The sequence below is a fragment of the Xyrauchen texanus genome, chromosome 35 (assembly GCF_025860055.1).
Source record: "Xyrauchen texanus isolate HMW12.3.18 chromosome 35, RBS_HiC_50CHRs, whole genome shotgun sequence".
Classification (NCBI taxonomy): Eukaryota; Metazoa; Chordata; class Actinopteri; order Cypriniformes; family Catostomidae; genus Xyrauchen; species Xyrauchen texanus.
This window is the reverse complement of record NC_068310.1, coordinates 33,867,075-33,879,983: the sequence shown is the minus strand read 5'-3', so window position 1 is coordinate 33,879,983 and position 12,909 is coordinate 33,867,075. Positions and strand designations below refer to the sequence as shown.

At 35.0% G+C, this 12,909-nt stretch overlaps 1 protein-coding gene across 1 annotated transcript in view; it reads right to left on the bottom strand.

Annotated features, from left to right (window-relative positions):
• The window catches only part of LOC127629253 (probable phospholipid-transporting ATPase IIA), a 61,406-nt gene extending 50,001 nt beyond the window's left edge, over positions 1-11,405 (bottom strand). The window contains exons 1-5 of the mRNA XM_052106401.1: positions 11,265-11,405; positions 8,655-8,799; positions 4,761-4,874; positions 4,551-4,659; positions 1,779-1,837 (exon numbers count right to left, since the gene is read on the bottom strand). Of these exons, the coding sequence (XP_051962361.1) occupies positions 1,779-1,837; positions 4,551-4,659; positions 4,761-4,874; positions 8,655-8,799; positions 11,265-11,332 (495 nt within the window). The 5' untranslated portion in view covers positions 11,333-11,405. The remainder of the gene's footprint in view (positions 1-1,778; positions 1,838-4,550; positions 4,660-4,760; positions 4,875-8,654; positions 8,800-11,264) is intronic.
• Positions 11,406-12,909: the final 1,504 nt, after the last annotated feature.

Here is a 12,909-nt window from a genome sequence, read left to right as displayed (position 1 = left end):
GAAATGGTTTAATGATTGTGAACGGCTCTGCAACAGCTGAAAACACTCACAAGCCCCATGTGCTTGGAGAAAATAAAACAGTGCCATGTTTTCACTTTGCAGGAGGCATTGCACGCATTTATTTATTAAATCGTATTCTTTTGAAGTTTGATAAACACATTAGGTCATATCACGATTCCTGTCTTTCCACCCCCAAATTGAAGACCTCTTTAAATAAAAATTACGACTTTTGTTGTATCATTTAAGATATTTAAGGGTTAAAAAAAAAATAACAGAAACCCTATTTTTTGGTTATTTTCTGCCCCAAATCTCATTAACATAACACAAAAAATGATACATTCATAAAAACATATTAACTGTATTAATATTAATTTATAAAAATATATCAAATTAATGTATTGAATATATACCTGATTTATTAATAAAATCATAAATTATTTAAATTGTAAAAATATGTATACGGCATGTCATGATGGTGCTTGTGAAAAGCCTTTAATTTATGCTGGTATAAAAAAAACTGCATTAGTTTTTTTTATTGCAATACAGTAAAAAAAGTATTTCAGTAACTTCATATGAATCACCATAAAATAATTGGTATTACAAAAAACAAAAGTATTACGTACAGCCGCTATATGGGAATTTTGGTGGACATTTTTATGAAAATTATATCAAAATGCATAACATAAATCTTAATTGTAATAAAAATAGGTTTGATTTTCTTTAAGAAAAATGTTATAATTATTATTATTATTTTTTTTATATATATATAAAGTGTCCTGGATATATTTTCGTGAGATTCACACATTAGGATCAAGATGTTTGGATATACATATATGATGCTTTTATATATACATACATAGTTTTACTGTGCTTTTATTATTTATGAATTGTTTTACAAATCCAGGTTGAGCCCAACAAGTTGTCTTTCTGTGTAAAAGGGACATATTTAAGAAAATTGGCCTGGTGGGAAATTGGAGACTGCAGACACGTCTCAAATTTCATTTTCTCAGACTTTGTAGGGGTGCAGTTCCATTAAAACAGGCTTCAGTTTGCATGGCAAAAGGTGAATGTGGAACAAAAGGAAACACTAAATAACACACTGAAATTAGTAAGGATTACTAATAACCAACCACTGGCCTGGTCGCATGCTTCAGACATTCAAAGTGATTGACAGCAGTATTTAGCTTTAAATAGTCATAAATCTTTAGATGTACTAGTTTTATATTTAAACTTAAATGCATGTATAATAAAAATGTTATATATTCAAATATTTTACTTACACATTCATATATTTACTGATATATGCAAATGTGTGTATTTTAATATACATAATAATACTACATATATTAATAATATATAATAAAATTGTTATAATAACAGTATTATTAAATAATAATAATACTATGATAATAATATCATTTATTAACTATAATATATGAATATAATTTTTTTTTTAATGACATAAATATTTATTACATTCAATATATTTTCCTTTATATAATATACAAATCTATGTTTGATTTCTAGATCAATAACAAAACAGATAATTGATTTATGTTATGGGCCAAAAAGGGTGGCACTAAACGTTTCTTTTAAACATGAACATTCCACTATTTTAATTATACATATAAAGCTTGTTGTGTCTCGCTGCCCTGCTCAGGGGTCAAATTGCCTTAATCTCAAGGGAAGGTAAACAGCTAAAGCATTGAGAAGTATGAGATGCCATTTGTCAAAAGATTTCAATTCCTCACAATGACCGAGCTGATTAGCAAACCAACCTTTTCGACAATGATAAGATCTCCAACCTGGATGCCACTGCTTTTCACCTTCACAGTTCCTGGAGAGACAGATAAAGAGTCAATTAGGCTCACGCAATAAAATTTTTTTTTTTTTTAAAGAGTGAAATTTGTGCTTGTTTCATACAATGGTGATTCCAAACATTTTAAAATGACTCCAAACCATTCATTTTTAAATATAAAGCAATCTGTCTGAAAAGAAATAAGCCCTTAAACTGTTAAAGGCTCTCTATTTTGAAATGATTTAGGATACATAAACTTTTTGAAAAGAATCCCACTGACTTTTCCTGTTCTTTTAAACATATATATTACATTCATAACTTTACAATTCCTTATTATTTCCAGGTTTTGTTATTTGGTTCCAATAATTTGTGATTACCAGTCATTTATGCATTTTTATTAAAAAATATATATATTTTTTCAAACAAAAACATTATTTATGCATTTTTATCTGTCGGAACACTGTCGATTGCTCACATATTTTGCATAAGAAAAGTTTTAAAATCCCCCCCAAAATGTGCAACACACCTACAATGCAAAAGAAACATTTAGCTCAACTATTGTTCTGACCAATTGTCTTTTCTGCATATTTCAAGGCAAACCTCCACTAAAGATTCAAATATTTAAGCCTTTTTTTAAGTCCCCATTCAGATTTTGCAAAAGCATTGAGTGCATATGAGATTTCCATTTGTTTTTAGACAATACCCTCCTATGCGGCTTTACAAGAGCACTGGGAGAATGATCTCTCATTCTATTGAGAATACACAGCTAAAACTGTTTGGAAAAAGTCAGGGACCTTTAACCCCTGCAGAGACCTTTACCAATGCATATGTAAGACATTAGCACATATGTATATGTGGATTCTTCCTGGTATAAAAGGACACTTCTATCACACGTGTACAAAACTTCATAATGCAGATCACAAAATAATCATTAAAAGTCACTTTTGTTGGTTTTGATTAACAATTTGATTAAATATTATTTTTCATGCAATGAAAGTGAAAGATGACCAAGTCTAATGTTCTGCCTAACATCTGCTTTTGTGTTCCATGGAGAAAAGAAAGTCATACTTCTTAATAGTTAATTTTGGAGTGAACTATCCCTTTAACAAATTAAGCCTGCCCCTAATTAATAATAATGCTTTGTCGGATGCAAAGGTTATTCATTTGGGATCGCCCCCTTATATAATAAACTTGTAGAAACCAGGAAATACTAGTGTTCCACTCCGGAAGGTGTGACCTGCAACCATAAATCCCATGCCCACCTTTAATTGTCTACGTGTATAAAATGAGGAGTTGAGGTGCAGTTTAAATATGATGAACTTTGAAGTTTTTCATCCCTGTTGGTCTAGGCAGGGCAATCAGCAGCCCTCCCAGGTAGCCAACAAATGCCACAGCTCCAATACATGAGCCTTATATGGAGGCTGTTACAGCAGAGCGCACATACGCTGAGTTTACGAGAGAAGAGAGCCTGCTAGATCAAAGGAAGGCATGTGATGGAAACAACAGGAGGTTCTCTTCGTATTTAATTATCAGATGCTTTTCATCCCTTTGTATATGATACAATTAACATCCCTACTTCAAATTAAACCCAAACAGCAGCTTCTTTTATGGAAGATGTAGCTGCATGCGTTAGCATCCCCCATCTAAATAGTAGTTTCTATTTTTTGGGAACTTTTAATGACGTAGCAATTAAAAGTTTGCACACATTTTCTTCAAATGCACATACTTGCACGTATTAAGTGTATCTTTGCATAACAACAAACTAAAAAAGAATATTCATGCAGAACGAACAATTTTACGACAAACTACAGTCGAATAAAATAAACTGTATGTTTAATACATACGATAAAAAAATATCTTGTTCATTTATAACACACTTACATCTAACATGATCCATAATAAACAAACAACTTCACGACAAACTATAATCACTTAAAAAAAAAAAAATCAAATGTGAAAAATATATGAAATTACATATATGAAAAACAATTCCCTATCGTAAATTGACTAACTGCAAGACATTTACAACACATAAGCTACGTACATCTTACATGATCCATCCTAAACGAACGTTTCGACAAATTACAGCGAAACAAGAACGTCAATAAAGTAAAAAAAAAACTGCCATTTCTCTATTGTGAATTGATTTCTCAAACAATAATAATTGCTAAACAAACAACATTAAGACAAACTACAACAAGAGTCTAATGTTACAAATGTGTGAAAAATCAACAATTTCCTATCGTTAATTGATTGTTCATTGCGAGACATTTACAACACAAATGCTACTCGCACCCAACATGATCCATCCTAAACGAACGTTTTGACAAAACAAAGCGAAACAAGAATGTCAATAAAGTAAAAAACCTGCAAATTTTCCATTTTGAATTGTTTTCTCACTGCAAGACAAACAATCCTATCAAAAATCGATAGTAAATATGATAAACAGCGATTCCCTATCTTTACTTGATTGCTCACTACAAAATGTACAACAGCCACTTACAAATAACATTATCCATGCAAATCAAACATTACGACAAACAACAACAAAAATGCGAATGTAAATTTTTTTTTTATAAATCTACGGGAATAAAAACAGCAAATCCCCAACATTAATAGCTTATAAAATTCATAAATTCATGTGCAAGTTAATACGTTAAAAATAAATAATTAATTTGATCCACAACAAACTACAACAATGATCTAATGTTAAAAAAAAAAATGCTTTGTCAGGGTAAAAACAATAGCTTACCTCTGGTGGAGAGTTTGCTGTAGATCTGTGAATTGACCTCTTTGTCTCGGAGATAACATCGCATTTCTTCGACAGCTTCCCTCGCGATCGTAATAATTAACACAAACCCCTTGCGATAAAATAAATCCAAAAAATAAATCAGAATTTGACTCTAAACATTACAATTCTGTGTAGACCTATATATTATAACAAAGATGTGTTCTAACTTACCAGAGGAACCCAGTATGTGTACAAAGCCCCTAACCGAAGTTCATTCACAAACTGAGAGCAGGCCAACAGCAGAAAATACAGGTTGAAGAAGTATTTGAACTGGTTAAACAACACCTACAAACAAACACATTATGGTGAGTTAAGTAAAGTATTTGTGAGCTCCCCTTCAAAAAACAACAATGCACAATGGTACAGTGATGATGGTATCAGAGGGTGACATCATGGTACTTTGATATCTACCATGGTACTCACATAGTACTCCAAGCTACTTGGCATTTGGTATATTTCTGAAGAACCGTGGTACCATTTCAACAAAAAGATGGCAATAGTAGTTCACCATGGGATTTTTTTTGTTAGTAGAAAAAAGGTCTTTTGCAAATATAATGTTGTGTCAGAGAAGGTCCTCTAAGTACTTCATAGAATACCCTGAAATTACCATAGTACATGTCCAATAACAACATGCCATTACTATGGTGCCTTGTTAAATAAAACATGGTAATACTTGACTTGGTATTTTTTGTTAGTGGATGAAAGGTTTCTATTTTCATATATAACATTGTCAAAAATGGTACTCCAGAGTACTTCAAAGAATATCAGAAATACCATGGTAGCATACTAAAAAACATGCTAAAACTATGGTAAGTATTGTTAGTCTTAAAGCATTAAAATGACTGAAAATATCTTTATCTTATATTTTGTCTTGATATTCAAGAGACTGTCAGTGTTCTGTAAGTTACTCAAAAAAAGTAATTCAATACAAATGACTAATTATCACTACTCTAAAACTGTAATTAGATAACTGACATTACTGATTATTTCATTGAAAAAGTAATTACATTACTAATTACATTTAAGTTACTTTCTAAAACACTTTCACAGAGAAAAATTTTGTTTTTATGCTTGACAAATTAAAAGAATGTCTATATTTTCTTCTTGTAGTGGGGCGTACACTCTTCTTCAGCTGTGACAAAATGCCAACAGCTCTACATATTAAAGGGGTCATGACATGCCTTTATTTTATCATTTTAATATGATCTTGTAGTGCTGTCAATTGTGCAGAGAAACTACATTTCAATATTTTCTAAATTCTAAATAAACTTGAATTTTAAAGTCAGCTGATTTTTAAATTGACATTGTCAATTAGTCCACAAGAGGGCACATTGAATACAAAAAAACATACTGCACTGTGTTACATTATTGCAAAGAACATTCCATTTCCAACTAATGTGCATAAAATAAATAAATAAAACGTTTCAGTCTGTCCATATTCTAAAATGTTAAGTCAAACGTAAAACGAGGGGGGAAACTGTTTCAATACAGTTCACATGGTGTTGTAGTATACACAGTATACTACAGGCCTGTAGTTACATGCGCAGCAACTGTCGTTATGCACTCATAGCAAAACCTGTGAGCACAGTAAAGTTAGTTTGACGTTCGACATTCGGTTTTACATACAGTAATAATATCACCTGTAGTATGTCTGTCTGTCCTCTGGGAAGATATAAGAACATTCTGAATGTGAACATTTATTTTACAGGGTTTTTTTTTCATATATAACTTGCACGTGAATTGAATGAATGAGTGGACATCTCCTATGTTTTATCGTAGTGAGTGGAGTTTTCAGACGGTCCCTTACATCTGTGAAACCGAATGTCGAACGTCAAACTTTACCGCGCTAAATCAGTGAGGCCAACGACATCCAGCTGGATAGTGAGTATTGGGTGACAAGAGCAGAAGAGAAAGCAGGCAGCAGCGTCATTGTCGCAGAATATTGAAAAAAGACCGCCAAACAGGGTACGGTTGTTATACTTGTAAGCAATTTGACAACATTGTAGTAAATATTTTCAGTGCATCAAAAAGCGTGCTCGTTAAGATACCAGCAGACAAGCTAATCCAGCACAAATTATTTGAACCTCATAATTAAATACAAAATTATGGGAAAAACTGCAAAAAGGTCCACATTTGGCAAAAAGAACCCCGCCTTCCACTAGGCTGGCTACGGGCCTGTGCTACATTCTTTTTTTATTCATTACAGTTGCACGAAGAGTAGCAATATTCCCAGATAGCAGTGGTATTCGGCTGAACTCGGTGGTGAAGTGGATGGCTGTTCACAGATGGAACACAACATATTTCCAAATTGAAATCCTTTCCTGACAAAGTGTTTAAAAAACTCATTGCTTAATCTGAGAATCACAGATAAGAGCACAAGATGCAATGGCCAAGACCTCCTCCTATTGTAAGGGGCTGTTCAAAACGAATGCTATTGCAATCACCCATTTGTTTTTCTATGTAAACACTCGTAGAGGAGTGCTGTCTAGTTAAAAAAAACTTTAAAAAGGGTCTTGAGACACCTGCTTTCTCTTAAACTGTATTTGTTGTGCTGTGTCTAGCCTTTTTTAGCAAAAGAATGCGATTGATCATCATCGTCAAGTCATCGTCAGTGTTAGCATTCGAATATGCCTTTTTTCTTAAATTCAATGAATATTCAAATTTTAATATGACAGCACTAGTTCCTTGAGGTTCACTTCTGATATTAGTAAATTATTTGCACCAAAAAAAATTTAATAAATGTAATTTACTGTAAAACATGTATGCGCACGGCAACCTCCAATCGGGCTAATCAACCAAGGAGAGGGATATGGCCGAGCCAGCCTGAGGCAAAGGAGGGAGGACTGTGACGAGGAGGAGGGCGTGGCCGGCCCGTGAGTAGCACGGCCGACCCCTAATCGGGCTAATCAACCAAGGAGAGGGATAAGGCTGAGCCAGCCTGAGGCAAAGGAGGGAGGCGTGTGACGAGGAGGAGCGTGGCCGGGCCGTGAGTCGCACGGCCGACCCCTAGTCGGCCTAATCGACCGAGGAGAGGGATAAGGCCGAGCCGGCCTGAGGCAAAGGAGGGAAGAGTGTGACGAGTAGGAGGGCGTGTCCGGGCCATGAGTAGCACGGCCGACCCCTAATCGGGCTAATCAACCAAGGAGAGGGATATGGCCGAGCCGGCCTGAGGCAATGGAGGGAAGAGTGTTGAGTAGGAGGGCGTGGCCGGGCCATGAGTAGCACGGCCGACCCCTAATCGGGCTAATCAACCGAGGAGAGGGATCAGGCCGAGCCAGCCTGAGGCAAAGGAGGGAGGAGTGTGACGAGGAGGAGGGCGTGGCCGGGCCATGAGTCGCACGGCCGAACCCTAATCGGGCTAATCAACCGAGGAGAGGGATAAGGCCGAGCTGGATGTGGCAGTTCGGGAGAGAGAAAGCCACACGCAGCTGCCGTGTGCATGTTTGTGTTTTGTGTCTTTTTGTTTACGTTTTCATAAAAATATTACTTTGATGCTTCAGCCGGTTCACGCCTCCTACTTGCTCACATAACCCTGTTACACCCAAGTAATTGACTTAATTGAAAGTAATGCACTACACTACTTTTTGTATTAAAAATATTTTATTTACAATAATTATTTTCTTTGTAATTAGATTACACCCAACACTATATACTGTACATTTACAGTTTACTATTTCAACTTAGCGAGAATTACATTCGCTGCACCAGGGATGTGCAAAACGGTCGAACCGAGGCCAGTTTTTTCATAAGTATACAGTATGTCCTGTACATCGATCTGAGTTCTGGGGACTCAATTACAAAAGATTCAGAACTGAACTCTTTTGAACTGATCATTTGTCCTTTAAATCATTCAAAATAACCAGAAGCCATTACAATTTGCAATGCAAATAATATTTTTTTTTTCCATACACCAATCTGGCCAAGGTTGTTGTTTTTAAACTGGTGCTCCACATGACATTAGGTCTCGATTTTTTATATGATCTGAAGAAAATGGATGACCCTATTAACAAACAAAGCAATTCAAGAACATACTGAGCAACAGTACATCAATTCTTAGTTACTTACCCCAGGAAGGAAGGTGAAAAAATTGTATTTCTGGTTGTTTATGACATTTCTTGGGTACCTCTGTTCCCTTTTTTCCGGATGGCCCAACCACACTGTCCGGGGACGGAAATCTCCCCCTCCACAACATCTGGACCATGGACAACACCTAAATATACATCAAAATCATTAACATTGCATAACCCTCCGTGGTTCACAAGGCACTACAATAGTAGGAATGTTCTGGGTTCAATACAAGTTAAACTCAATAAAAAGCATTTGTAGCATAATGCTGATTTACCACAGAACATTTTTTGACTCATCCCTTGTTTATTAAAAAAATCATGGTTACAAAAAAAAAAAAAAAACATACACTGTAAGTGAATGGGGCTAGTCCATAAACACACATGATTTTCAAATTACAGCCACAAGACTTAGTGTGATAAGATCTCTGTTCTACATGATTTACAGGCATTCAGTCATCATGGCAACAAAGTTGTAATATTGGATATACCTTTACACTTACAAGGTTAGTAAACAATTGTATCACAATAAATCATATTAACGCATAAATGTATATACATCTTGTGGTTATACTTTTGAAACAATGTGTATTTTAACGTTTTTGGACTTCCACTGTAAGTGCCTTACTGACACTGCAATTTTTGCTTCTTTTATTTAAATATAGTGAACATATATTTTTTGTAGTAATCCATTTTATGCCACAAATGCTGTAAGAAATGCTTGTATTAAACCTGGAATATTCCTTTTATATTAATAATAATAATAATAATTAAAAAAAAACTATTTGTAACCTAAATAAGAAAAGTCTTATGTAGATACCGGAATTTCACTTCAACCACAGAAATATGTTCAAGAGCAACATAACTATGTCAGTAAATATTAGCTTTCACCATCTACCTCCTACCAACACCTTTATCAAACAAGCACTTAACAAGAGCTATATATTAGGCTCTGTACGTCCTTATATCTGAAGATATTCATATTTGAATGATAGCAGCTTATTGAAAATACAACAGCATGTACTAAACTGGAATGAACTGAGACTTTAGTCTTTAATGTGAATCACATGGGTACTGAATGGCCATTATATTAATACACAATAGTATTAACGTGAAAACCCAAGGTACTTGACATTATACCATGGTACCATGTCCATAAAACCATGGTACTTTTTTTGGTAAGTGTGATTAACATGATGGACACATGTCCAACTTAAGGGAATATTTCACCCAAAAAGGAAAATTCTCTCATCTTTTACTCACCCTCATGTCATCCCATATGTATATGACTTTCTTTCTTCTGCTGAACACAAATGAAGACATTTAGGAGAATATTTCAGCTCTGTAGGTCAATTTAATGCAAGTGAAAATGGTGGCCAGAACTTTGAAGCTCCAAAATGCCCATAAAGTCAGCATGAAAGTAATTCATTAAACACCAGTGGTTAAATCTATATTTTCCTAAGAGAAATGATAGGTGTACGTAAAACACAATCAATATTTAAGTCCTTTATACTATATATCTCCAATTTTATTTACTCTTCCACATTCCTATTTTGTTTTTGGCCTATTCGCATTCTTCATGCATTTCGCCAACTGCTGGTCGGGGCTGGTCAAAGGTGGAGATTTATAATAAAAATCACTTAAATATTGAGCTGTTTCTCACCCACAACACATTATATCCTTCTGAAGACATGGATTGAACCACTGGATTACTTTTATGTTGCCTTTATGTGCTTTTTGAAGCTCCAAAGTTCTAGCCACCACCCACTTACATTGAACAGACAAACAGAGCTGGGATATTCTTCTAAAAATCTTTGTGTTCTGAAAAAGAAAGTAAGTAATACACATCTGGGATAGCATGAGTATCAGTAGACGATGAGAGAATTTAAATTTTTGGGTGAACTATCCCTTTAATATTGCCCAAATGAAACGGGAGAAAGCCAAAACACCATGGTATTGACATGGTACTTTTTGGTTAGTGCAAGCTACCATAATTCCATTGTAGAAACAAAGACATTTAGATGGAATCTACAGTTACCACGGTGATTTTATTTTGTAAGGGCGATACAGTTGTGATGCAATAGGGCAATGGAACTTGCGACCTAGGCTGGCCTTAGCTGGTTTAAGCAGGTCTCCAACCCTGACCAGTTTAATAAATGCCCAAAACCCTCCCTAAAGATGTTTTTGTCAGCAGGGTACCGACCTTAAATGCATTATAGCCAAAAAGAGAGTAACAGAAGCAAATACATGAGGAAGAAACACTCGTTTTCCTCATTTGCCTTCATTTCCCTTCATTTCCGTGCACAAATCACCTGCGTTACAGCGCCCCGGAACTAGGATGTGCAATATTCTCTTCTATATATATTACAATGAAAAGAGATCACACTGGCTTGTGCGATGACTTCTTTGCAAATACGCATGTATATATACAAAATAGAGAGCCTTTCAGAGCCGTGTCACGATATAATATCGTTCTAAACACAAAAAATAGCAGGTAAGGACTGCTGAGCTGTTGGCCACTGTGCGATCTCCCGTATATCATCCATAAACAAACGGCCACTTGCCAGCCGACGCGCATTTGCGTTCGTTTAACGTTGTTTCGTGCTCTTACCCGTCTCTTTGTTTGTTGTCGTGTCGCTTTTTGTGTCGTACGGGCTGTAACTGTATGTTATCCGTCATTGTTGTCCGCAGTTGTCCAGCAGCTGGGCGGAGGTTGATGATGGGTTGTTGTCGGCTCTAAACACTGAACATGATGGGACATCACCAGTGCTGCATGCTGGGCAATGTATTTTATTTAGGCAATTTACATCCAATCATAGTGCATTTTTTCCCCCAACACTTAAACCTTTTCCGAACTATTTATAATTCGGTGTCCAGCAGATGTTCACCATTGTGAATGAATATTTTAATCATTCAACACCATGTTATACCAGGTTCTGTTTTAAAATGGTAATATTTGAAGTATCTTTGAGGGGTGTTTGTGTACATAGCCTGTCATTGGTACATGAATATGGTAATCATTTACAACCAGGGTGTATACATAAAGTACCATGGTATTATCATATTTTTGGGCATGTGCCATTGTATTTTGTTTAAGTAACTTGGAGTTCAATGTTAATACCTTTTTATATGAAAATGGTTATCATTCACCATCATGATACATCATATATTTGGGTATGTACCACGGCAATACCATTCTTTAAAGTACCTTGGATTGACATGTAAAGAAGGCGCATAAATGTGGTAATCATTCACTACCATGGCGTCCCATGTTAATACCATGGGACATGTATATAATGGTAATCATTAAATATCATTGAATTACCATGTAACATGGTATTATTGGATATCCATACATTACAATGTATATCATGGTAAATTAATATGGTTCTCATTCAGTACCATGATGTAGTACTTTTTGTAAGGGCTCCCAATGCCAGACTGGGAGGACTCAATCTTCGATGACCACTTCGAAAAGTAAAATATATAATAATCTTCTAATCGGTTTATCCATCAATTTTATTGTCAGTGTTGTGCATAGCAAGAATTCATCTCATTTTAATTATCTATTGTTTTTGTATTTGAAAACCCATTTCAGACTAAAATAACTGTTCAGCAGAGAACCAGTGTTTTTCAGATGTTCAGGATCTATCCTCTACCAGCAATACAGCCTACAGAATTACAAGTGATGAAACATCATGAACCCTTTTTTTCCAGTAACAATGACTACATACTAACTTACACGTACCACGAAAGTCTTGGAAAAGTCATCCTTTGTTTTATTTTCAAAATATCAGAGTGGTGGAAACGTGAAGGGAAATTATTTTCCATTTAAAAAAAAAAAAAAAGCTACGCTGTAAACAAGCTTAAAACAGACACAACATTTGAACAATCATACAGACATGACCCCATTTAACAAAGCTCTGACACCATCTTTTTTTTTTTTTACATCTACAAAAAAGGCACAACTTGGTAAATGCATATTATAAAGATAAATGTACAGGAGGAGTTTGCCTATTCTGAACAATTGTTGTGCAAAGTGTCTGGAGATACATTCATTACATTACAGAAATCAGCAGGTTACGGGGCAGGATGCAACCAGAACTCCAAACGCAATGCAAAAAGTACAGAAATCTAAATGAGGTAGAAATGTGACCAGCTTCAAAAGTTACGGTTCAGATCCACTGCATACACACACACAAAAAAAAAAAAAAAAAAAAAAAAAAAAACACAAAAGTATAATTCCTTTAACTCAA